At 39.8% G+C, this 27412-nt stretch overlaps 1 protein-coding gene across 3 annotated transcripts in view; it reads left to right on the top strand.

Moving 5' to 3' along the window:
* Positions 1-6084: 6084 nt before the first annotated feature.
* Positions 6085-27412, top strand: part of ANKS1B (ankyrin repeat and sterile alpha motif domain containing 1B) — a 465181-nt gene continuing 443853 nt past the window's right edge. For all 3 annotated transcript variants that reach the window (XM_068400458.1, XM_068400457.1, XM_068400456.1), the window contains exon 1: positions 6085-6218. In XM_068400458.1, coding sequence (XP_068256559.1) covers positions 6085-6218 — 134 coding nt within the window. The remainder of the gene's footprint in view (positions 6219-27412) is intronic.

Raw genomic sequence — 27412 nt, 5'->3', positions numbered from 1 at the left:
CTGTGTGCATGATTCATTTCCAGTAACCACTCTTTCTTTTAGACCCAATGAGGTCTGAAGCTCTGTGTTGCAGAGCAGCACAGTTGAAATTTCAAATACATTCTGCCTTGTTGGTCATCATAATGTATATCCACAAGCATAAACATACCTGAAGGATGTATGATGCACAAATGTTTGCTCAACCATTTCTGTTAATCCTGAGGAGTGATTTACCACTATATACCCCTATATAATAGTTGCTATTAGTAGAAACAGAATGGAAACCCTTGGCAGAATACCTCTAGCTACGCTATTGCCTTATAGTGCACCAGTTCCCCTGTCATGGCCTTCTTGTATGCTGCCATTCAAGAGCCAAGGGTAACATTTGTGCACCATTTTAAACAGCTGTCTGTACTTTCAGTTGCGGTTCCTCATCACTAGCATGTTTCAGCTGAGATTTCTTTATGATCTTTCTTTCAGGCAGTCAAAATCGGATGTGTAGGCAATGTTGGACGTATCTTAAAGGGAGGACAAGAAGGGGAAAATATTTTAAAGTCCGAAAGAGGTTGCAATGTATCAAAGGTAGAAACAAGTTATTTCTATTGCAACAAGCTCTGCATTGGGCAGTACAGGCAAAGCTTTAATACTGTATTGTATCTGTCAGCACACACTGGATTGGGGCATCTAATCGGCATGCTGCTCTTACCACCCTGTATTCACATTTGATTCTGCATTTCTCTCTAATGCGTGAAAAATAGTCTTAGGCATATTTTGATAGCAAACTGATGTAAACCTGTAACAGAGCAGAAGGACTGGATGAATAATTATACTGCTAATCCCACCTGCTGTCACACAAGAAATACATGTAAAGAAATGTATAGATATACCAGTTAATCTTAGCATCTGCTGTCAGAGCAAAATAGCAATTGCACTGGAAATGGCTTGGCAGACAGATTTGACTTAATGTCAGTACTATCCCATCACTGTTTTCTGGAGGCTCAGCTCTCCAGTGCAGACACAACCTGCAGCCTGTACGTACTCGAGACTTCCGAGCAGTGGGACATTACAGCCCTCTGGGGAATGCAACACACTTGCCATGGTATGTTTGGATGACTCTGTAGGCCAGTGTCTGGGTAACAGAACAATAGTTTAATTTCTTGCTCTTCCTCAGTGTGTTCGGAGCCCCATGAGAATGATGTAGTGGGGTCAGTCAGTGCAAATGCTGAGACAGCGCCTTGCTGCTGTGCAACATCACTAAGGGACAATTTCCTTGCATGTTCTTTTCCATTACAAATTTACACCATGACAACATGCTTGAAAGCCAGTGTTTACAGAAAACATGATCTAGTCAGAATTGTATAGTCAGAGGTAGGATTGTTGTGGATATGTCATAAAAAATGAGTTTTTCCTTACATGTTACCTCAGCTTCTGCTTAATCTGATGAGTCCAAGCATTCATGCACTCTTTTGAAACCATAGCACTCTCGGTGCTTTTATATTCCTCATGAGTTAGGTTTAGTACCTTCAGTTTCTATCATTTTCTTTTACAGTGGAGGAGTATGTAAGTCCTTTTGCATATTTCAGTGGTGAGAGCTACTCTAAGCAGCATGTGAGTATTATGGCATGTCCCAGTTATCTAAAACTGTGTCCATCTACCTTCTCAGCCTATCACTGAGAAAGGCTGATGTGCATCTGGGTTTCACGCTGATAGGGAACCAGGACATGACTTGCATTCACACCTGGCCTTAAGAGCTCAGACATGCTCCTGGGACCTCCACTTTGGACTTAGCCTCTGAGTCTGATGTTTGGATATCTCCTAGATGAGCAGTGCAAACACAAAGCTAGTCACGGTTGTTTGAAGTTCACTGTGTCTTTTTTACACTATGTATACACTGTAAACAGCAGGAGACTATATCAAGCCTGAAAAACTCTTGCCACCTAGGTGCATGAGAAATAGCACTTTCTCTTGGGCACTCTGCAGCCTTTGTCCCTGGGTTACCATGGGTGTACAAAGTGAGAATAACAATTAGGCCTATTTAATGCTAATTTATTTTCTACTGCCAAACTGATTTGATGGTTTATTCCAGCATTTTGAGCTCTCTCTCAGAATATTCCTCAGAATTTGTAATAGGGTTCTTACACCTTCCTTATTTCTTTACACGAGTGAATTGATAATAGACAGTCCTGAAATATGATGTTAATATGTTTGCTATTCTACACAACTATTTTTAATATCACAGATTTGTTTTTTTTCCAATACTTGCAACTCAGTTTTTCGTACCCCTTCGGTGCTCCTGCTTGAAAATAGAGCTGGGAGAGTCACATAATGTTAGAAAGCACCCATTTAATTTGCCTTTAAGTATGGGAGGCTGCAGGAGGAGGGAATGAAGAAGTTGTCACCCTGAAAAAAGAACAAAGCCAAGTGATTGTTGCATTGTAAAAACGTTAAGGAAATTCCCTGCTTATGACAGTAAATCCCAGTCCTTTCAAATGACAAACCAGTTAAAGAATTTCTAGGTAGGCTAACTGCTTTCTCTGGTATTTTAGAAAATGGAAGAAAACAGAAGGTAAGGCATATGTTGTGTTAAGAGAAATTTTGAGATTGAAGGTGTGATGCCACTTAAGACACTGACAGCTGCAGTGGTCATAACTTAAAATGTCTCTGCAAATACTAAAATCAGAATCAAAATTCTTCTGTGGTATGGAACAGCACTGCTCAAAAAGCATACAATGTTTTGAAAGATCTCTTGGCTGTTTTACAAATTATTTTTCTCATCTGTAACTGCTGCAAATTATACAACTAGGTTTCTATTTTCTATGTCTAGTTAACATATTTATCGTACATATAATTTTTAACACTCCACGGTGTTGTCCTGCTATTACCAGGAACAAAGAATGTAAGACATTTAAAAACACAAAGGAGTCCACCTGATCTAATAGGTTTGACCATTTACATTCAACTCAGTCTTAGTATGTTTTTTTTTTTCTTACTACAGTCGACTATCGGTTTCATCTCTGGAAACAGACCAACCCATGTTCTGAATTCTTCGCTTCAGTAGCCCTTAGAATTTATCCATGTTTAGCCCTTCCATTAAACAGTGCTGATTAAATTCCTTTTTACTTTTAAAATTGATAGAATAACTGTTTCCTGCTCTATTTGCTATGAAACTAAATCCTCTGTTTGGCCTTTGCAGTTTTGTTGGGCACTAGGCTGATGAGTTTACTGGGGTATGTTTTGAGCCTCGCTACATTCATAAAATCTTCCTGAATTTGCTGGCTACTGCATGCATCTGCTCCATTGATATTTCTATCCTGATTCTCCATACTGTTCTTCAACAGCTTTCTGGATGATCTTTTCAATTAGAGCGCAGTCTTGAGATTTTATTTTCCCAAGAAGAATTATGTAACATTTATACTGAGTCATATTTGCCATCTGCTGATCCAACCACATAAACAATCCAAATTCTTAAAAACCTGAGTTTTCCTTAGTATCCGCTTCTAATCTGATTTTTCACAAATGTGCAGGTTTGTGCACATACCCCTGCCTTACGATTAGCTCTTCACAGAATACTGGCACCTCTTCAGAGGCTCTCGGCAAACTTGGAACCTGTTCATGCAGAGCATGCAGAGGATACACGTGAGAATGTATTTATCAGGCAATGCATGTGATTGGTTGCATACAAAATCAGATGCAAGGCAGAAATAAAGGGAAATTATGGCTACCTTAACAGAGGACACTAAGAAGCTTCAGAATGTGGAGGTATTCCTAGTTTATGGCTAACTTCTTTGGAACTAGTTAATGCTCAGGTGGCTGGTAACAAGATACAGAAGTTTTTACCCTAGCTTTAAATTACTGTTTTCCACTGTGACTCTGCTGTGACTAAGGACTTAAATGTAAATCCTAATTCATGTGATTATACATTTATTTAAACTATAATGAAACATTTGTGATCACAGAAGCAGACCTTAAAATTGCTATTTATTGACTCTTTCAATCAGAAAGGCCGTAGTTACAAAGTCTCTCCACCTAATAATTTTATGCCAGTACTCAATCCCGTGTCCTGTTGACAACATGGGAGAAGACATCATTTCACATCGTGAAAATGCCAAACTATGTAAATTACATTTTCTACCTAAAAAATAGATACTGTTTTGTTGGACAATTATATTGGAACAATAGGTCTCCATGATATTTTTTTTCCTTTGTAAGAGAAAATCTGTCTCTAGAAAGACATGTCTATTGATTTAAGATTAAAATTGTTTAATTAGCTAATAAAAATATGAATGCACCTGTAAAACTGTTACTGACAGGGGCTAAAACCAATCATTTGTGAAATCAACGAGGATCTTTCCATTGACTTGAATGTACCATAGGTCTGGAGTAATTAACACTCTCTCTGAAAACATGGCATTACAATCCTGGGTACCACAATGTTATTTGCCATTGCTGTGCTTTACATCTTGTGAGCACAGTTCATGGCAGAATGCCAGTGCTCTCAGTGGGGGAACGGTAAGGGGGCTTCACTTATTTGCCTGTTGTACCTATGGTTCTACCTACACAAATTACTAAACTCAAACAGGAACATGGGGCTGTAATTTGGCTTTTCACGTATGCACAGTATCAAATGGTGCATTAAAGAAGGATGTGCCTATGAGCAGGCCAGCACAGAATATTTTCAGCATAGCTTGTACGAACTCGAAAGCCATAAGAAATGATTCATTTTGGTGCCCGGAAAAGTCATACAACTCAAAAGGTTCCATGTTTGAAACCCATAACAGAACCAGGAATACCAGAACAAGGGATGACTGGATCTGACACCAAATATATTGTTATACCTCTCATCCTTTGAAACATTAAAAAGCCACGATCCTGGCGTGTGATGGGTGTGAGCAGCCCCGTCTGCCTGACTCGCCGAGCCAGTTTTGCTCCCGACCTCAGCGGGGGACGCATTTTCCTTTTTGTCTACACCGGTTTGCTCACGGAAGCAGGCTCGTATCTGCGCTGGAGCGTCCTGCCATGTTAACCCCCTGGGCGGGGGATGTCCTCACATACACACGCATAATGCCGCCGTCCCTTCAACCCCACCCGTCCCTGCTGCTAATTCTCCTCGGGGTGGGGTGTAGGTGCGCCTCAGCACCCACCTCCGACCCGCCCGCGCCCCTCTCCTCCCCTCCCTCCGCGGGGCAGCGCAGCCTCGCCCCTCGCCGCACACAGGGCCGCGCGCGGCCTCCTCAGCGGCAGGACCCCCGCCTCGCCCCGGCACCCAGCTCCCTCCCTGCCCCTTCCGCAGCGCCGGGAAGCGCCACCTCCCCAGCGCTGTCCCGAAGCACCTGCGGCTGCCGGCCCCGCTGGCGCGGCCCCCCCGCAGAGCGCTCCTTCCGCCGCCGGGGCCGAGGGCGACGCACCTGGCGGGGCGGCCGCGCGCCGCTCCCCTCACGCGCGCCCACGCTCCGCAGCAACGGCCGGCGCGCGGCACCGCAGTGGAGCGCGAGTCGCGGCCGTTGGCGAGGGGCGGGCGCGGCGGGGCGGGGCGGGGCGGTGCGGGCTGGGAGGGCGGAGGCACGGAGCCCTGCGCGGCGGAGAGGGGCTGGGGCAGCGGAGGGGGGCAGCCAGCCCGGGCAGCCACTGAGAGCGCGCCTGCCGCGTCTCCCCAGCAACGGGCCTGGCAAGTCAGGGCTGCGCCTCCTCCCTCCGCCCCTCCCTTCTCCCCTCCGTCCGACCGTGAGGGTCGTTATCCCCCTCAGCCCGGCCGGCCACGGGCACTAGGGCTGAGGCTGCCCGCTCCCCCCGCCCCGTCCTCCGGGCCGGGACTCGGGGTGTGTGCATGGGAGTGGGGGGGAGAGGTTCTTTATTGGCCTCGTCCTCCCCCCACTTCTCCTCCACACTCCACCCAGAAACGATCCAGTGAAACTAGGAGGAGGTGATTCTCCTCCCTCCTGCTGCTGCTCCTGCTGGTCTGGAAGGGACTGCAGGAATCTCTGCTCTGCTCTGAGGCAGGGTCTGGGGAGGGGAGACCGTTCTGTGGAGAGAGGGGCCCGCTGTGGGCCGGGGTGTAGCTCTCTTAGTGCGCGGCGGGGTGCGTGGGGGGCTGCGTGGTTCCTGACCATGGGGAAGGACCAGGAACTGCTGGAAGCTGCTCGCACTGGGAATGTGGCTCTGGTGGAGAAACTCCTTTCGGGGAGGAAAGGAGGGATCCTGGGCAGTGGAACTGGAGCTATTCCCCTATCCAGCTTACTGAGGTAGGGACATCGTTCCCCATCAGATGCTGGGGATATTAACCTCTTCTTCCCTATCATCACCATTGCCCCTCTCATCTTCATTTCCATTCCTGCATCCTTCATAGTAACAATAAATCGTTCACTCTCTAGCCAAGTGCAAGTGTGCCTGTGTTTAAAGTCACAGGCAGTCATTTTTTTAGTATAGTGATACTGAATTTCTTGCCTTCAATGCGTCAGTAAGGTACTTGTTCATGCTGTTACTAGCTGTGGTGCAGAACTTACATTTTTATTGCTGGGATAATATGCACAATATACTAATTACTCACGCTTCCTTTGATATTTCGTCTTCAAATTATTACTTTTAATCACAGATTAAAGCGTTAATCACAGCCAAGGCATTGCATTGTGGAATTCTGTGTAAAAAGCCACAGCCTCACCACATACCTTCACCTGTAGTTGCTACCCTCACTTGCAGAAAAAATTAGGCATGCTGTATTAATGAGCCTGCAAAACAAAGGAAGGGAATCATTTTTATGAGAGATCATCGAGGCAGAGGTGTTGTAACACTTATGGAGCAGGTTTGGTAATAGCAGCATTACTTTCAAGGTACCTGGATTTAGTGGAGTGAAACTGGATTACTGACCATGTTGGGTGAAAGGACCTAACTTTGGTCATTAGTCATATCTCAGGCAATCTGCAGCATGGCTTTGATGTTAAGTTTCATCGTGCTCTTAAGTGAGAGCATTATCACAAGTATTTATGACATTTGACAGTATTCAAAAGAGAGAAGATCTGCAGCACACAGTCCAGTGCTAGTGTTCAATATTACACTAGGCATAGCAAAAGAAGATAAAATGAACCGAAACACCATTGACCTAGAACTTGAATTAATTGAGGTTTTGTTTTGGTTTGTTGATTTTTTTTTTTTTCCTGGAAAGAAAGAAAAGGCCTAGAGAAATGGAAATTGCTTAAATGAAAATATGTTTGTGATTCTATAGCCAGTACCTCCTCATCAATATATTTATATTATTTTGGTGTTCCCTAGGAAAGAAAATTTAGTGTAACTGTCCAAATTATACCTGTTTAAACTCCATTATACAGTCTTGTTATTTTAAAGCTGGTTTTAGTGCTGTAAACAACAACAGTTCCGATATTCATAGTTTACCAAAGTTGCATTGTGCCCCACTTCAATTAGTTATTGCACTATTGTTTAATTACTAGCCCATTGACCAAAATCAAAGCACACCGTGAAATTGCTTTTTGTGCTGTGCTTCAACAGGCTGCTTAGCAAGGAGTATGACAGATAATTGGTTGAATTTAAAATATGAGTCTTCTTAAAATGTGACACCCATTTTTTTGTGAGTACAGAAGTAAGTTCACTTCGGTACAGTGACTAGCCATTTATAATCCGGTTCTACTGCATGATTTGTGTAGTTCTTCAGGGCTAGTGCCTGTGCTATATTCTTGCACTGTTACTTTCACGTTGTGTATCGTAAGTTCTGTATATCTAGAGGGAGTGTATTTGCTTGTGTTTTTCTTTTTTATTTAAAAATAGTGTTTTACTTTATGTATACGGAACACACTAACCATGTGTTTTGTATATACAGATGGGTCAGGACAGTCATTGTTTGTTACTCAGAATTTAAATATTTTAGGTTATAAACTCAACTGTAGTCTTTTTTTTTTTTCCCCTGGAAGTGCACTTAGCTTAAAAAGAAGTAAAGCAAAGTAAACCATGTACTGTTTTATTTATGATATTTCTTACTAATGTTATAAAGAATGTCTATAGCTTCTCTAAACATAACTTCAAAAATTAAAAGTAAAAATACATTTTAAAAGAATTCAATAATGGACTGATGCATAAACATTCACAATCCAACACAATATTGAACATAATGCTTTTGAGAGGCAGTCTTAATAATTTCATTGACTTCACCAGGAATGCTCAAAGTAGAAGCTACTATGCATTATAGAAAGTGTTTTCGAGAAAGAATTATATGTGCTAGGTATTTTAACATACCTTTTTCTGGAGAAGTTGCATGGTCTAACTGTTGCCAGTAATGATGGATTAAGTCCAGAATGACATGCAAGATTAAGGTTGGATCTGTCTTGTACAGAACACATGGAAATAAAAGAAGGTACTGAAAGGGAGTCATACAAATATCTTGATCCTGTTTAGTAAATCAACACTTATTGAAAACAGCAAAGTTGTAGAAGAGCCATAATTGTACGGTATAAAAGTTTGAATCTGAGGTTGGGGTGATCTGAAGATTTTTTGAATAGAAAACCATTTGAAGTAGCTTACTAGTAGAGCTATACTAGTATTTTTTGCACATGGTTAATTTATTAGACTAAAACCTGCTTTTGGAAAACTGCTTTTGAAAGGTATTATAAAGTGAAAGCAACAGAAGAAACATAGGGACATATTTTTATCCTTTTTATAGAATCTTTAGGAGACATTGTGTTTGACAGTAACTCCTGGTGTTTCACTGATCATAATTATTGCTCAATTCCTAATATGGTGCCCCAGAACTGTACCTCTCCTGTTCTGGTGAGCACGGTCCTTGTTGCTTTTTCTTTCTCCTTTTGGCAATGCCCTTCAAAGCATTAGGTTGGAAAAGTTCAAGTTTTTCAGGATACAAATGGACTAATACTGTGCCTTATGTGTTGGTCTAAGTAGCAGTACACCTTCCCTTCAGATTTCTTCTAAGTGCTGGAGACAACTCAGGTTATATGGTTGAACCCTCCATGGCTTGATGCCTTTTTCGGTGGAAATTTGCTTTGCAGTAATTATGTATCTTGTGAATGACATTTAATATTCATGAACTGACAAATGCATATCGATTGTCATCTGAACCAAGGAACAAACTATCTGAGCTCTGATCTCCTATTTATCTTTTTATAACAATTTTTTTCTGACTCTTAGTGTATTTTATGGCACTTGGGGGAAAAATAGGGCAAGCCTTTGGATGGTTGTTTTATAGTTGAACCTGTTCATTGATGTTAATTGCAGAATAAATTATCTAATTTTTAAAGGGTTGACTTCTAAGTCATTATATTAAATTATGTTAACAGTTCAGGATTTAAACACATGTTTAAAGCAGAGTATGTGCGAAGTGCATAAAAATGATATATGCTTTATTAAGAGGTCATATGCACACAGATATCTGTAATAGATACTTTGTAAGACCTCACACCCAAATTGATTCATCTAAAGCAATGACACCAAATCAGTGACGTTTGTGTGGACCGTATAACTTGTTTCAGTTCAGGAGAAGCATTGAAAGGCTCTGGGTCAGTTTGTAGCCCCATACCTCAATCTCCATGCTTTGCTCTGGAATATAAAGATTGTGGGTGAGTATACTGCGAGTGAATTCCTCACATGCAAAAGTTAGCATAAGGCATTGCAACATACTAGGGCAAGTGTAATCCTCAGTAAACACCTGGCATAGAGTAATTTAGTTGCTTAAACCTAGATATTTAGTGGCGTTTTAGATGCCTGTGAGTTTCTGAGGCATCTGTTTGGGCTGATGGACTTTAACAAATAACTATGACTTGTGGAGATATGTCTAAATTCTAGCTGGGATACACTTGAACATCTAAAGCTGTGTTACACATGTGCGTAAGCTACAGTCTCCAACCCAAAACATTAGTGCAGGGCTGGGATCTGTTATTTTACTACGAAACAAGGATATTTTGAGACATCTCAGAAAACATCCAGAGTTTAAAAGACCACAGTGTAAGGGAAATTTCTTTTCTCTGTTTCTTCTGGGATTTCATTTCCTGGAATTGTCATACATTAGTATATTAACTATGTTTCATATTAAAAAAGAAGTATGTTTTTTAGGTGTGTAATACATTGCAAAGATAATTTTCACAGATTTTTAAATGATTTTACTGGCTTTTATATTTTTCCAGTATAAACACGAAAACTTGCGAGTAAAATCCCACAGTCCCTCTGACAGAATGTATCATCCAGTTCCTGTATCCCAAATCATGAAATGTACATTAAATGATTTAACACATAAAAAGAGTAAAGTGTTTCTAACAAACAAACCTGGTATTTTTAATTTACTTAATTTGATTATCTGTATGTACGTAACATGTTTTTATTGACCAGCCAGTTTTTCATTATTGGATAGAGACAGGCTTCATTTCTTTCACAGGGTTTTAGGAAAAATACCTTTGAAAGTTTTCATGTATCTCAAAGACCTTATATCATTTTGCCACGTGCTTTCACGTACATGCCTTTTTGCCCTACTAATATGTTACAACCTAAAGAAAAATTGATAGTTTTTGATTAAATGCTAATTTTTAGTCTTTTAAAATTTCTGTGTTAAAAGAGCTTTGGATTTTTAACAGGACTACAGGGTAGAATATGAATTAATGTGAGCTGGCACAGAGTAGTAGGGAAGGGTGAGTTGGCCCCTTCTTGCTCTTCATTGGCTGCTGCCATTACACAGCATGGGAGGGCGGAGCAGCCTGCATGGAGCTGTTTTTTTCCCCTTCCGCACTTGGCAGGTTGTGGCAGGGAATGGCTCCGTTCTTTGCTTATCCTTACTTAGTGCAGCTACACCATATATAGGCCTGGCCCAAGATATTTCTCCTCTAAAGTATAAGAAACCCAGCAAGCAGATTGACGGTCTGCGAGTTGCAATCTGTTTCCTCATCTGTTTCTCAGAGCAGTGTCTTGCTTGCAGCAAAGCCACAGTTTAGCCTGATGGCCTCAGTGCATGCTGAGAACCACACAAATCTACTTCTATCCTTGTGCAGAGGGCCCTGTGATTCATTCAGCTTCCTGTGCAAAATCAGATCACACTTACATATGGCTTGTAAAGCAGAAAGTATTTAAAATATGGAAATACTTTATGAAGCTTTAGTTAAAATTTTAACAAAGTTGTTTTCACGTTGTAATTTAAATAACGCATGGATCACCTTATCAACAAAAATAAAGGCGCTAGTTCTGTTTTTCATTACAAATAGTGTTGTTTAAAGTAAGAGAAACTTTCTTAGGTTGATTTTATGAAGCGATTGTATTATATGAGGCTTGCAGTAGCAGAGTTCTGGGCTCACATACTTCTGAGGTCACTTGTTTCTATGTTAGACAGTATTTATTTCAGACAACCAGTGCAGATAACAAAATGGCAAGTATTTGTTACATATAGGTCAATGGGGCATCCAATTAGTCTATGCTTATTTCTGATTTTAGTTACACTACTTTAATACATGGAGGTTTTTGCACTGATGTCCCAGGCAGAGACCAGCATTCCCAGATTCCCCAGTTACCTTCTTTATCCTGTTAGAGTAGGAAACTTACGTCTTTTGGGGACATATTTAATTTTTCTTCCTTTTGTCTTTCAGTATGAAATGCAAATTAATCATCACTGCAACACTTAGTTTGTGCTGTTCGGTACTAGTGATAGTTGATTGCTGCCTTGATTCTGCATGTTCGCCCTTTCAAATATATGAGCCTCTCTTAAAACTTAACCTTCATTTTGTTATTTTCTACCTTTCTTAGACTTGTTTTTATTCTTATTTCTGATAAATGCTTTCAATCAAAGTTTAGACAAAATTTTATCTATGGAATTTCTTCGCAAGTTTGAAACATTTACAATATGTGAAGGTAGCAATATGGGCGGTATCCAGGACATCTGGTAGAAATCTCATTGTTAAGGGCAAGGCAATTCACAAAGTTCGTGTAATAAATCTTCACTAGGAGCTCAGCATTATCCTGGATTCACAGCTCTGTAGTTAATCTCTATGGATAAACTTCTCACTTCTCCTTACTCCAGATCTTGTGTTCTGAGTATTGTTAAGTGTGAGTTCTATTAATTTTCTAAAATGTTAAACCAAATGTAAAAATGACCAGCAAGAGCTGTAGATCTACTGTAAAATCTACTGAGGTAATATTATCTGCCCATAGACAGGATCAAGATATGGGATGTAGCAGTGCTGGGAGGACTGATAGAGTTTCTGGTGGAGTAAGGAAGACTAATAAGAGAAATTTTACGAACATGTTAAGGAGAAGGTAAGGAAAAACCCCAGAAAGTTGAAGTGTCTGTAACTTAAAAGAATTCTTTTAGAATTCTAGAATTCTTAGCCACTACATGGCTAGTGTCTAACTTTGCAGAGGACCATATAAATGCATTTTGATCACCATCTTGTTTTCCTTCTTGTCTGACATTGACGATTTTAGTAATTTGGTGATTCAGTAGAATTAATGCTGCTTTATACATTTTTTAAAATTGATATATGACATTTCTGCTTTTAAGTGGTAGTGTTATAGCAGAACTAAGAGGGAAAATAAATGAGATAAAATGAAGAATGATGTAATCTGAAAGGTCTGCTATCTTGTGACTTGTCAAGGTTGGAAATGTTATGATGAGCAAATACAGATACTTTTAAGACAAGCATTTTCACAGTCACTGCACTAGTGATCAAAAAGAACATAATCGTGTTTCTAAAAATCTACCAGTAGATTCTTTTATTTGCCTTAGTTTCAGTTTGTATGGGTATTCATGGATGAGCTATTAAGGAACTGCTTATAACCATTTTTTTTTCTTGCCCTGACATAGGCACTAGTTGAAGCATCCTATAAACTGCTTTAATTTATGCTACTGGCATATAATGCCTAAGGGACAATACAGTGTAGAGTGCAGTTACACTCCCTTTGCTTCAGGAAACTTAGCCTGCTTGCCTGGGGAGGTTGCATATACACAGGGTTCCACAGCTGGAAGTCCCTTCTGCCATGGAATTTTTCTGCTGGCCACTCTCAATCAGAGTACACATCCTAATCCTTTTTATTACTTCAAGGTAAAATATTTTGACAACTATTAATGTTAAATATGTAAGGCATAATAAGCAGTGATAATTCCTGCCTACTGATATGACATTTTCATGTACATGGATCCTTTTGGGAAGCAGGGAAAACATTTTGTTTGAACTTTATAGCCTTTATGGAAAGACTTTTATTACTTTTTAATTACTTTTTCCTGATGGCAGTATTTTCAGTATGTTCATTTTGCATTTAAGAAGTGATATAACAACTCTTCTGTACCTAATTTAACACTTTTGAATTTCTAATAATGTGCATGTAGCTAATATAAGAAAGGTTCTGTGAGATTTAATTCCATGAGGTTGTGCTTTTATTAAAATAATTTTACACCATTTCCCATTTATTGCACGTAAGTTTTCTAAAGAAAGAAGAAATGCTAAAAATGACATCTGGAGTGCAATTTGATTCCAATTTAAAACACCCATTGCTAGCTCTGTTTCTATAGGTGTTGATGTCTGTGCTGGGTGTCTAAGTTGTCATTATAGCCAATGGAGATCTAGTCAATACGGTTAGGGAGCACACAGAGTGATTCAGCTCACCCCAAAGTAGATATTGAATGATTTTATTTCAAACTGAACCACATCCCTAATTAAAATATTTTTGTAGGTAAAAATATTTCAGTGAAGAACAGGAAAACGTTTCTAATTGAAGTGTATGTAGAATATATATATAAAAATGACCACTTAAATAGCTAGGTTAAAACAAAATCGGGCTAGAATTTCTCTCCTTCCGTATTTTATAGCTTATTTGGATGAATTCAGAAGTAGTAGGCATTAGGTACTGACCTATCAATACTGACCTAATCAAGAGATTATCTGGTCGAGAAGCAGAATCCTGGATGATTGAAGTTAGAGATTCATGAAAAATACATAAAATACATGTTGTATTATATGAGGTTTGTTACAAATGCACCAAGTGTGCAATAATGGAATTAGAAAAAACTTAGCTGGAGTTGAAACTACTGAGGGTTGGGAAGGGCAAAAGTAAATACGTTGACAGCAAAAGAAAATGTGGACCCATTGCTCAGTGAGGCGGGAGACCTAGTGACAAAGCACATGGAAAAGGCAAGGCACGCTCGTTGCCTTTTCTGCCTTGTTTTTTTTGGTGGTAAAGTTTGACTTCCCAGGTTCCTGAGCCTACTAGCAAAATTTGGCAATGAAACATTGCCCACAGTAGAGGAAGATCAGGGGAACACTTAAATTCAAGGGACCAATGTTACTGCGAGGCCACTGTTATCTTTGGAAGGTGATATCAAGCATGGGAAGTTTCTGATGACTGGAAAAGGAAAATGTCACACTCATCTTCAGAAAGGGCAAGAGGAAGGTTCTGGGGTTATCAGACTCATCAGTCTAACCTGAGTCCCAGAGAAAGTTATAGAGCATATCCTCATGGAAGTAATCTCCAGGCACATGAAGGAGAAGGAGGTGATTGAGAACACCCAGCATGGATTTACCAAACTCAAGTCATGCCTGACCAACCTTAATTGCTTTCTACAATGAGATAACTGCCTCTGTGGACAAGGGGAGAACCATGAATGCTGTTTAACTTTACTTTACAGCAGTCTCTTTCAGTCAAAATAGTGATCTGTGGACTGAATAAGAGGATGGTAAGTGGAAACTTGGCTGGACTGCATGGCTCTGAGGATTGTGATCAACAGTACAAAATCCAACTGTTGGTGTCTACTAGAGGGTTTCCTCAAGATTCAAGGACCAGTATTGATTGCAATATATCAAATATAGCAAGTTTGTAGATGATACCAAATTGGGGAGAAACAATTCATATGAAGAGTTGCTGTTAGGAGGGATCTGGACAGGCTGAAGAAATGGGCTGATTGGAGCCTCGTGAAATTCAGCCAAAACTATTGTGAAGTCCTGCAGCTGGGAGTGAATAACCTCTTGCACTACTACAGGCTCTTATGCTGGAGTTGGACATTTTTTTGTGTTTTTCTTTCTTTTCTGTCTTATTAGTCATTACAAAAACATCAATGTTACATTTAGTCTTTGAATTTACACATTAGTAACTTCTTTCTCCTAGAAGAATGGTGTGATTGGTGTGTGGATTTTTTCCTAACACTTCATAGCCTAGACAAGTGCTGAAACAGGTTAAGTTGTAAAGTATTCCTGTTGTCACAGTGAGAGAAGTGTCCAGGAAATAGATGTCTTTTAGAGAAGGTAAAAATAAAGAAAAGTTTTATAAATTAGCATTGGGAATAACTTCTGTAATAGGTATTTTCCTTCTCCATATTGCCTGAATTTCAAACCTTGGTGATGTAACTTTCTAGTGTGTTTGTTACTGGTAGTTCTGAGAGTTGTGAGTCTAATGTCTTCCATGTTTACTTGCTGACTTGTCAAGGTCATTGTTTTCTATTCTTAGATGCCACTAGATACGAGCAGTGAATTCGTGTTTCTAGGTTATTTTTGCCGATTAAAACCCCCAACACATTAGTAGTAGCAGTTTGATCCCAAAATCTCAAGTAATTCATTGGCAATGTTTCCTAAAAAACATAGTATACACTTATTTTTAGTTTTCAATTTGCTTGAGTAATTATTTATCCACTTCCATATCCATCTTGTCATCTAAGCTAATGTCATCATTAGCTTGTATAGCTAATTTGTCAGATTATGCTCATAAGTAATTTGCAATCACTCTGCTTCCTGTTTTGTGCCCATTTATTGCAGAGCAGTATCTTGCATAGCCAAGTGGTCTAATGATATGCCAGGGATCTTCTCACGTAATGTGCACAAGTAATATTTCAGAGAACCAAATATACCAAATGTAGAAATAAAGCATATGGTATATAGTATATGTACATGTTACAAATCTGTTGTTTGACTGTCACAATGGTTAAATCTATCATCCCCTCTATTTTTACTTTCATGTAAACTACATAAGTCTTGATTTCAGAGGGACAGGACTCATGACATAAGCAGAAAATTAAGCCTCTAAAAGAATGGAATAGGCATGTGTTCAGGGTGAGGAGATGTGGCTAGAAGACAGGTGGAGGAAGAGAGACCTGAATAGGGGTATTTGAAGTGTTTTGGCAAGCAGGCTGTATGTCAACATCTGAAAAGGCTTGAATGCTATAAATGGTTGGTAAAGGAAATGGGTATAAGAATTGAGACTGGGAATAATAACTGAGACTGGTTGACCATGGAGGTTAGCACTGGTGAACAGCGGAAGAGGCAAGTTTAGGAGACAAAATACAAGGAACAGGGCAAAAGGAGTTACATTCAGCAGAATAAAGAGAGAATGTATATCCACTGAAATATAGTTTTCATTCAAAACTTGACATTTTCATATTTCCTTTCTATAACAAATATTTGTGAAATGCATTTGCAAACTGTCTTATTTCCTTTTAGTGCTAAAATAGACAGTGGTTAATAAAGTGCCATCAGTCATTCCATTAGTTTAAGTGGAAGAGGTTGTTGTGATGGATATAGATCTCCTAAATCATCTGGTAAAGTTTTGCCAAGGTGATACCACATAGTGAAATTTCAGGAGTTTTAGTTTGCTAAATTATTAAATATTATTAAATATTAAATATTAATGGTAAAAATTAGCTTGCCAGTGCAGTTTTTATTTAGCCCCCTGAATGTAGTTGTTATATATTGGGACCAGCACTGTTTAACATCTTTGTTGGCGACATGGACGGTGGGATTGAGTGCACTCTCAGCAAGTTTGCTGATGACACCAAGCTGTGTGGTGTGGTCGACACACTGGAGGGAAGAGATGCCATCCAGAGGGACCTTGACAGGCTTGAGAGGTGGGCCTGTGCAAACCACGTGAAGTTCAACAACACCAAGTGCAAGGTCCTGCACATGGGTTGGGGCAACCCCTGGCATCAATACGGGCTGGATGGAGAATGGACTGAGAGCAGCCCTGAGGAGAAGGACTTGAGGGGTGATGGTTGATGAGAAGCTCAACATGAGTCAGCAATGTGTGCTTGCAGCTCAGAAAGCCAACCATATCCTGGGCTGCATCAAAAGAATCGTGACCAGCAGGTCAAGGGAGGTGATTCTGCCCCCTCTCCTCTGCTCTTGTGAGACCCCACCTGGAGTACTGCATCCAGCTTTGGGGCCCCCAGCAGAAGAAGGACATGGAGCTGTTGGAACAAGTCCAGTGGAGGGCCACGAAGATGATGAGAGAGCTGGAGCACTTCTCCTATGAAGACAGGCAGAGAGAGTTGGGGTTGTTCAGCCTGGAGAAGAGAAGGCCCTGGGGAGACCTTATAGCAGCCTTCCAGTACCTGCAAGGGACCTACAAGAAAGCTGGAGAGGAACTTTTTACAAGGGCATGTAGTGATAGAACAAGGGGTAATGATTTTACACTGAAAGAGGGTAGATTTAGATTAGGTATTAGGAAGAAATTCTTTACCGTGAGGGTGGTGAGACACAGAAACAGGTTGCCCAGAGAAGCTGTGGCTGCCCCCTCCCTGGCAGTGTTCAAGGCCAGTTTGGATGGGGCTTTGAGCAACCTGGTCTAGTGGAAAGGTGTCCCTGCCCAAGGCAAAGGGGTTGGAACTAGGTGATCTTTAAGGTCCCTTCCAACCCAAACCATTCTATGATTCTATGATTTTTTGTTTTAATGACACAATCCTGTAGTCTCATCTTTCACAAGGTCCTTACCTCAGTTGTCGCCCAGGATAGACGGTGCTCATTGAATAAGCAATTATTCAGTATTTTTTATCCTTACTATTCAGTGTTTAGCCCTGATCCTTATTTACTGCACACAATTCAAACTCTTCCCTAGGAAAAGAATGATTAATTTTTGTCCTGGGCTTTTTTGGTGGTGTTTATCACTGTAGTATCTGACTGTTTCACAACATTAAAGAGTTTACTATCACAGTACTTCTGTGACTGAGTAAGGTTGTTAATATCTGCTGTTCACAAATGCTGAGTGAAGCACAGTTAGATTATGGTGAGAAGTATCCACTGACTTGGTGTTTCTAACTGGTGACTATAAGGAGCTTATTTTTCACAGTGTTAATATAGTTAGTGTAAAAACATAGGAATGGCTCTTCTTGGAAAGAATGAAGGTCCATCTAGCCAAGCACTCTTCTCCAGTAGTAACTGGGAGTTAAGAGGCTGGTCTTAGAAGAATACAGTAGCAAAGCAAGCATATAGTAAGTAATATTTCCTCTCACAGCTTCCAGCAATTTACAGCAGCTTTCGGAGACAGATGTATTGTTTTTGTATTTAATAGCTCCAGTGGATTTTTCTTCCATGCATTTGTTCAATTAGTCTTTGAAGCAATGCAAATTTTTAGCATTCATAGCATCTCACAGCAAGGGTTTCACATCTTAATGAAGTATTATGTGAAGAACATTCTCTATAAATTAAGTAGCATCTTGTATGTTCAAATGTGTAAAGATCTGTTCAGATGTTCAGAGGTTTGTTTCTGGAGACACAGATAGAATCCAGTTCTGTGGTGCAGCATTAAACTTCTGTTCCTGTTCTTAACTTGTTTAATTGATTTAGTAAATACCAATGCACCTTTTAATACTTTTGATTTTCAAAAAGAAAAGAGTGCTTATTCAATCATCCCCATTACAGGGGATAGGCCTTCAACTGTTCCGAGATCAGCATTTGTTGCACAGGGAAAAATAACATAGAATAATGTAATTATTAAGGCTAATACGTATGTGTAAGCAACATGACTTAGCACCAGCACTTTAATCCTTGCCTTTGCAACCTCAATAATTTTTTGAATGCACTTCTCTGTATATACTTATAGATATATTTCCATGGAAAAAAATGTATGTTTTTCAACAGAAAAATATATTTCTTTTGAGAATGTAGATATAGACTACCTGTGTGATGGTGAACAGAACATAATGAATTTGGAGATGCCTCTATTAATGTGCAAAAATATACAACTCCTGATGTGTATCTAATATCCTTATAAAATCATGTGGTGCTGGAGGATATTTCTTTTGTTTTGTTTTGTTTTGTGTTTTTTTTTTCTTTTTGGCAAGTAATGATATGCATTTGAACAAGATTCCCATTATATTACCTGAAACAGCAAAGGTGAGGCAAGGAAAATCAAACTTTAATTGTTGAAAGTAATTTGTGAGGATGGAAATGAAACAGCTGCATGTAGAGAAAGGATGTTACTTTCCTCACTTCTTTTGTGGGACACAGTTATTGAGGAAAGAGCAAGGTCATTCCTCAGTAATAAAATGTTTCCTCTTCTATGTCATGCCCTAGAAGGACAGTGTGAAGTATAAATGGGATGCGTATAATTTCCCCACTTAAACTGGTGAATCAGAGTTAATGAATTTCTTCAGGAGTAAGCTTTACAGTAGATGAAGCCAGTCCTAGTCAGTGGTACTTACCATGTTGGTACTGCCTAACCAAAAAGGAGAGAAACTTCGGCATTCAGCCTCCATGTCTGTCATTCAGTCAAGAATAAATGAAAGACAGGTAAAATGAAAAGTTCATTATACACTTGCAGGCCCAAGAATTTTGACATAATGCCAGTGTTTGAGGGCACACCCATCCCGTGTGATCTGAAGGAGAATATATGTGGTTGTTTTGGAGCTGCCTATAACAGTCTAAAAATACTAGTACTTGATTGTGATATTATTGTGATTCTAATTTTGTGTACTTTGTGAATTATGTTGAAGATTATCAGAAATGCAATCAAGAAAGAGGATTTGGATCCAGATGCAAATTTTTCAGAAAATCCTGGAGAAACAATAAGAGATACTCAGTATGATGTCATTGTTTGATCTCTTCTAAATGCCGAGAAACTGGTCTTGGGGAGTAGGTTCAGGCTGGGGCATCATCTGGGTTTAGAGGTGGACTGTTGAGACAGAGGGAGCAGAGTCATGAGAAATGCAGTGAAATCCAGAACCTCACAGGCTAGGGTTCCTTTACTTGCCACTCATGATCTAGATCCTATATGACTATTATTTAAAAAAATACGCTGCTTGGAAGGCAAATTTACTTTGAAGAGATGGAAGCATGGACTTAAAAAGCACCCGCCTTAGTGCTTTCTTCAGTTCAAGGAATAAAGTGTCAAATGTTTCATAGTGTTAAAGATGTTTGGTCAAGTGATCTGTATGTGTATTTTACACCTGCTTCTACATCTAACAAGCCACTACTTCATGAGTTGCCCCTAAAGAGCAGTAGTTTATTTGGGGATTTTTGCTTCTCCATTCCAAGTGTGCAGAGTGCCAAAATCTTCATATGAAGATGGAAGTATGTCACACTAGATTTGAAAATATTGCAATCTCTTGTTCTTTTCTTAAAAAATATATTTAAATAGATCTTTTAAATAAAGAAAAACAAGTAAATTTTTGCTGAAAGGAAAGATCTAGGAATTATATAATTAAAGGGCTCTCAGCAACAAAACACAAAAAATTGTTAGATTTCAGAAATACTTCTAAGGCGTTAACTTGTGAAAAAAAGACTCAGCCATGCTGAAAAAAAATCTTTTTCTTTTCATCCTGTATTTTCCCTTGCTGAATGTGTCTCATACAATCAGAATAATCTTTGGCTTATATTACTCTCAATGACTCAAACTACACCAGTGACTTCTTCAGTTAGTGTTTAAGAATAAGTTTTATTTGGTTGAATTTTTTAATACTATATTTCTCACAAAATACTAGATACATGGCTAAACAAAACTGAGCCAGTTTGTGATGTGACTGTTTTAACAATGATAGGTACTCAAACTGTTAATTTTCCTGTTGGTGAAGGTTGTATAATGGAAATATAGGCTTTTTGTTGTCAGTTTTCAAAACATACTTGGAGTTGACTTTAATCATATGGTCTCTTCACTCTTTTGATCAAACTTGAGGGTATACAAGGACTCCGAGACCTAGACCCTTAGCAGCAGTTATGACAGGGTATCCTCGCCACAAGAATCATTTAAGCACTCCAAAACTGTGTAAGAGTTACACAGATATAAATGTCAGAAAAGGAGTAACAGCAACAGAGACCTTGTGATGTGTTTCCAATGCATAAATAGTTCTTGCCACAAAATGAACTGTTGCAATATTTGCTTCTCCTTCTCTTGCTTTAAAGCTCAGCTGGCTGTAACAGGGCACAGACTCAGGAAATAAGTTTTGAGAAAAGCAAGTGAGGTTGCTAAGAAATGTCTGCTATTTAAACAGCCAAGGGAGCGTCCTCTCTGTTAGGCTGCCTACTTCAGTAGACATCCTTCAGGGAATAAATCAGCTAATTATGATAGTGGTAAGAGACAAACAGAGCTTTCTTTCCCTTCCCTCAGTAACTAAATATTGTTTTCATAGAATTTTTTCTCATCATCATCCCTCCTTTTCTCAGTATAACTGGTTTTCTCCATTTCCTTTCTCTCACTGTGACACCCATCTTGAAAAGGAGGAAAAAGTTAGGAAGTGAAGAATCCTTGGATTGACGGAACAGATCATCCTGAGTGCCATTACACGGCACATGCAGGACAATCGGGGCATCGGGGCCAGCCAACATGGATTCATGAAAGGCAGGTCCTGCTTGACCAACCTGGTCTCCTTCTATGACAAAGTGACCCGCTTAGTAGATGAGGGCAGGGCTGTGGATGTAGTCTATCTAGACTTCAGTAAGGCATTCCATACTGTCTCCCACAGCATCCTCCTAGACAAACTGGCTGCCCGGGGCTTGGATGGGTGGACTCTTAAATGGGTTAAAAACTGGCTGGATGGCCGAGCCCAGAGAGTGGTGGTGAATGGGGCAAAGTCCAACTGGCAGCCGGTCACTAGCAGTGTTCCCCAGGGCTCAGTTCTGGGGCCAGTGCTGTTCAATATCTTTATAGATGATCTAGACGTAGGGATTGAGTGCACCCTCAGCAAATTTGCAGATGACACCAAGCTGGGTGGGAGTGTCGATCTGCTGGAGGGTAGGAAGGCCCTACAGAGGGATCTGGACAGGTTAGATAGATGGGCCAAGACCAATGGCATGAGGTTCAACAAGAACCGGGTCTTACACTTCGGCCACAACAACCCCACACAGCGCTACAGGCGGCCCGGCGGAAAGAGACCTGGGGGTGCTGATCGACAACCGGCTAAACATGAGCCAGCAGTGTGCCCAGGTGGCCAAGAAGGCCAATGGCATCCTGGCCTCTATTAGGAATAGTGTAGCCAGCCAGTCTAGGGAAGTGATCGTCCCTCTGTACTTGGCACTGGTGGGGCCGCACCTTGAATACTGTGTCCAGGTCTGGGCCCCGCACTTCAAGAAAGATGTTGAGGTGTTGGAGCGAGTCCAGAGGAGGGCGACCAAGCTGGTGAAGGGTCTGGAGGGTATGACCTACGAGGAACAGCTGAGGGAGCTGGGGTTGTTTAGCCTGGAGAAGAGGAGGCTCAGAGGTGACCTTATTGCAGTCTACAACTACCTGAAGGGAGGTTGTAGTGGAGTGGGAGCTGGCCTCTTCTCCCAGGCAACTAGCGATAGGACAAGAGGACACAGCCTCAAGCTTCGCCAGGGGAGGTTCAGGTTGGACATTAGGAAGAATTTCTTTTCAGAAAGGGTCATTAGACATTGGAATGGGCTGCCCAGGGAGGTGGTAGAGTCACCATCTCTGGATGTGTTTAAGAAAAGACTGGACATGGCACTTAGTGCCATGATCTAGTTGACAGGGTGGTGTCAGGGTAACGGTTGGACTCGATGATCCCAGAAGTCTCTTCCAACCTGGTTGATTCTGTGATTCTGTGAATCTTGAAGTTCCTTATGCCAGCCTTGAAAAAGAAGACCTTGCTACAGATACTCACCCCAAGGCCAGGGAGACCAGTATGAAAAAATTGAAGATCTAAGTTAATAATTTTGGAGAATGCAGAATTCACTAGATTTGACAACGGCATGGAAAAATTGAACATAATCAGGGCAGAATTCATTGGGAAGCTTGAAAGAACAAACACAGTGCTGGGCAAAAGTGCTAAGATCAGGGATACAGGATTGGTTTGTGAAGTGGCGCATGATAACTTCCTCGACAGAGAGGTAGAGATCCACTTTCAGAACTTTCCTCGAAGACTGATGAAAACTAAGAAGTGGCAAATGAATTTATTTAGAGAGTGACAAGAAAATACATGCGAGTGGTTGGATGTTGTCTAGTCTTTGCCCAACAGACCTGTAGCACATGTGAATGAATCTGCCTAACTACTTGGGAAAATGCCGAAACCAAAGCCACCAGCTCTGAAAAAAGGCGGAAGGAAGGAGCTGAGTCCCTTTGTGGTATTTCTGTTTAAATGTGTTCTTGGGTTAAAAAAAACTTCAGGAGAGAATGAGACAGCAGGCCTCAGGATTACTCTTTAAAGGATGGAGACAGAGTGTCTAGACCTCTTTGGAAGGAAATATACTACTTTGGCTAGTCTTCAATTCAATTCAATTCTAATTACCCACATCTCCTTTGAAAATATGACTTTGTTAAATGACACAAGATGTCACCATTTCTGGATAAGTTCCCAATAAACTCTAAAGAGGAAATAAGAACAATTATTCGAGAAGGTCAGCTCATAGTACACATCTCTCTCCAAGTTTCACTTGACTTTTGAGATGCTGTGGCATTGTCAGTAGTTTCAGCGACTGTCATGCAGCGTGCATTGCTACAGCCTTCTGGGATTCTTGGAAAGGTCCAGAATACAGCTGAGATCTTCCTGAGCAGAATGAACCTTTTGGTAAAACTGACAATTCATTATATTCGTGAAAAGTATCTTCAGTTACTTTTGGGTCTTCGGGTATTTTCTTTCTCAGCTCCATAGAAAGCAATCTATATACCTGATTCATTTCAGACTGTTGCACTGCCACTCTTATTGGGCATCAGATGACCCTCCTATAAAACATATGAAACTCTGCAAAGGACTGCTTTATTTTCACTGTAACTGAAAGGCAGATGCTACCTTTCGAAGCAGTCAGATTGACACTCACATAGGGAGTTGTCAGGAACTATTTTAAATGAGTGTGGAATTATCAGAGCAGCGAAGGGGGCTGTCCTGTCTGTGTTAGCACTGCTCAATGCATTCTTCTAATCATATGCAATTTTAGTCACATGGCCTAACATTCAGATCATCACAGGCAGATGCACTATAGTTCTGATGACAGATTTTTCCTCTTTGCAACTCTGTTAGGGCTCATCATTGTACATCTAAGCATACAGAACTTGACAATAATATGAATGATTAAAATATTTGTTTTTCATTTTAAGTTGGTATTTAAAACACTCGGTTAATTTATGAAGAATTATTTTCTTTCTAAAAGTGTTTTCAGTTAAGTTTTATGGGCATCATGTGAAGAGTTTGTAGCTAGATTTGAAAATGCTGAAAAACCTGTAAATGAACACGTTGGACTAAGATTAGTGATTTGTGACCCACCTTAAAAATGGTCAGAAAAGGAAATAATGGCCTGACTTCAACTTCTCATTTGAAACGTAATCTGTCTCTTAATTTGGTATTGCGCTGCTGTGCTGAAGTTGGCCGTATGTAATACAGTATCTGATTTTTTTCCATCATATTGAAGTGATTGTTTGATTTTGAACAGATTTGTCGGTCAGTGAGCATATGCTCTGAGTAGCAATGGCTGTACCCAAAGAGAAGTTTGCCATGCATCCCTTAAAATTGTTTCTCAGGCTTAAGCTGTGATCGTTTATCTATCTTCAGCATAACAGCTGAAGACTTGCACACCTAAACATTGATTCCATGTGAACAAAATGTATTTTGGCTAACAGCAAAGTATTCTGTAACTAGACACCTAACACATTAATGATACCATGTAACTGAGTGTTACTGCTCCCATTTGTGCTAAATATTACACATCTCAAATTCTGTTAGTGCTTTGATCATTAGATTCACTTTTCCATTTGAAACACTATCAAGTTGTGTTTATGTGTTTCACTGTTAATCAATAGTGAGCTAGCCTATCAATTTCTCAATAGGTCAGTATTTTACACTACAACTTAAAAACTTAAATGCAAATAATTGTTCACTTTATCTTCACACTTTTTTCTGTTGAGGGATGTTACTTAAATGCTAATGAGACAGAGCTTGATATCACCACCCTCCAGAAAATAATGCGAGTAGGAGAAAACATACTGAAGAAACTTTGCAAATAAATTTGAGTGATGTGTTGCCTATAGAGGAAACCTTGAAAAATCTGGAAGTGAGCACCGTCACAGTTAGGTAGCTATGTGTCCATTTTGTAGATCTATGCTTCAGTGAAAAGAGCAAGTTCCTTTCCCTAGAGGTATGCGTTCCTCAAATGATACGATGACATTGAAGGTACATGTCCTTTTCCCCTCACCCCCTATCTTTTTTCAAGAAAGTAGAGGTGTCTGTCTGTATGTCTGTAGGTGTGCAAGAATGTGTGACATAGCCATGAAGGGCAGCTAATCCTACTGAAATAGGTAGTAAAATTAAAGTGGATAAAGATTTTTTTTTTTTAAAGCCAGCTTTAATGAAGAAATGCCAGCTTTTTCCCTTGAACTGCGCTAGTTTTTATGATGCTTGCAGTGATTAAGTTTCTCAGCATAGAAATGACATGGAGTGTAAGAGAATCCAAAACCGTAGTTAAGCTAATAACCATATCACTCACCTCTGATATGAAGACTCTGGTTCAAGTCTCTGATCTGTCATTATCCCAATAGAGTTCTCTAACCACTGATTTACCCAACACACACTTTCTCCCGAGTCCAAAAATTATATATAGTTACATAAACATATTGAAATAGTTTAAAAAAATTAAAAACAAATCTTACAAGCATTATTGGTAATGACACTTGCTTGGAAAATAGAACAATGGTAAAGGGGGAGTTTAATCTTCCCATCATAATCCAGCAGTCTTGAGTTTCACATTCTGTTCTTTCCTGTTTAAAAAAGTAGAAACAAAAAAAATACTTCAGAATGATTCTTAGTTTAAGTTTCGCATAGAAAAGTGGAATTTTGAAAAACTCAGAAAGTGGAAATGAAACACTTTACTGGATTCTAAAGGCAGTATGTTGCAAAGTAAGGGAGTGTTCTGTTTGTATTGTATTGAATCCTTTCTAAACTACACTTCTCACCTCCATTATTTTTGTGTGATGACTTTTTTGAATGAGTAAGATATGTGTTGGAGCTTCGATGGTAGCTTCAGAACTGTTAGCGCTATTTGAAGTGGACTTGCAGTTTTCTTTTCTCTGTGGCATGGACTTAAAAGAAGTACAGAGCTCTGAACTTCTCAAAATATTATGACTATATTTTTATAGACTTAGCAAGAACTACACAATTATGCGTTAGTCGTAGGTTTGATTTGTTTAGGCACTGAACAAAATTTTATACGGTTCCCTTTTCAGATGTGCATCATCAGTCCATTCTTGTCCGTAGTGAAGTTTTGTATTTGTACAATAATTTTCATCTGCTGAAGTAATTCCTGTTCATATATGACTTCTAGCTGAACTGTTTGGGGAAAAATGTGTTCATTAAAATATTACATTATTGAAATATGTCAATTTAGAGCGTAGAGGTCTCTCTTAAGTATCTCCTTTTCTTACTTTCCCTCCCCCCCAGCTTTGTTTCTCTGTCCACCTCTCTCCCCACTCCCTGTGCCTCCTCCCTCTCTCTCCCTGCCTCTCTCTCCTCATCACTCTCTCTCTCTCTCCCCATTAAGCCGTCTTTCTATCCATCCCTCTCTCCCCCTTCTCTCTTCCCCTCCTCCATCTCTCCCCTCTCCATCCACGTCTTTCTCTGCCTCCCCCTTTCCCTCTCTTTCTACCAGTTCAACTCATAAAGACAATCACCTGAAACAAAATATTGCAAGAACACAAATCAGGAAGCATTACCTATTGAGCTGGAAATAGTTAGATGGAAGGATATAGTGACAAAAAGTAGTCTGAAAAGAGAAGCTGATGTCTTTGTTTAGAAAAAAATTGGTGTTCCTCCCTGAGAATAAGTCAATGACAAGTATGATGAGACTAAAACAGGACAAGTCACCCATAATCCCATCCAACATTAAAAAGGAAAAGAGTGAAATAGAGGAGAAGACAAATTTTACTTAGAACATGGAAATCTGCTTGGGTTGTATACTGTTTTCTTTGAACTGAGACTTACCACAATAAGAATAGCAAATATCCTAAAGAATTGCTGGAGTATTTGACTGATTATACTTAAGTTCATGAAGGAATAAAAACCTGTGGAGAAATACCTGATAGGAACATGAAGTACTTCAGACATTTAAGAAAAGAGCTTAAGATGAGAATGTCTGATATGTTTTCAGAGATAACTTAGATGACAGCTACAAGTGAAAAGAAAAAAAAAGTGTGACTAGGGATTGCTGGCAGTAAAGAGAGAAAAGTTTTAGATTCACAGGCATTTGATTGACTTTGGTAATATTAGTAGATTGTGTTGGATGAGTATCACATGTTCAGAAATGCCTTTCTTTTTAATGTATTGTAAACAAAA

The sequence above is a fragment of the Nyctibius grandis genome, chromosome 5 (assembly GCF_013368605.1).
Source record: "Nyctibius grandis isolate bNycGra1 chromosome 5, bNycGra1.pri, whole genome shotgun sequence".
NCBI classification, from domain to species: Eukaryota; Metazoa; Chordata; class Aves; order Nyctibiiformes; family Nyctibiidae; genus Nyctibius; species Nyctibius grandis.
Note: the sequence above shows the minus strand (reverse complement) of the source record. Positions and strands in the feature narration are given on the sequence as shown.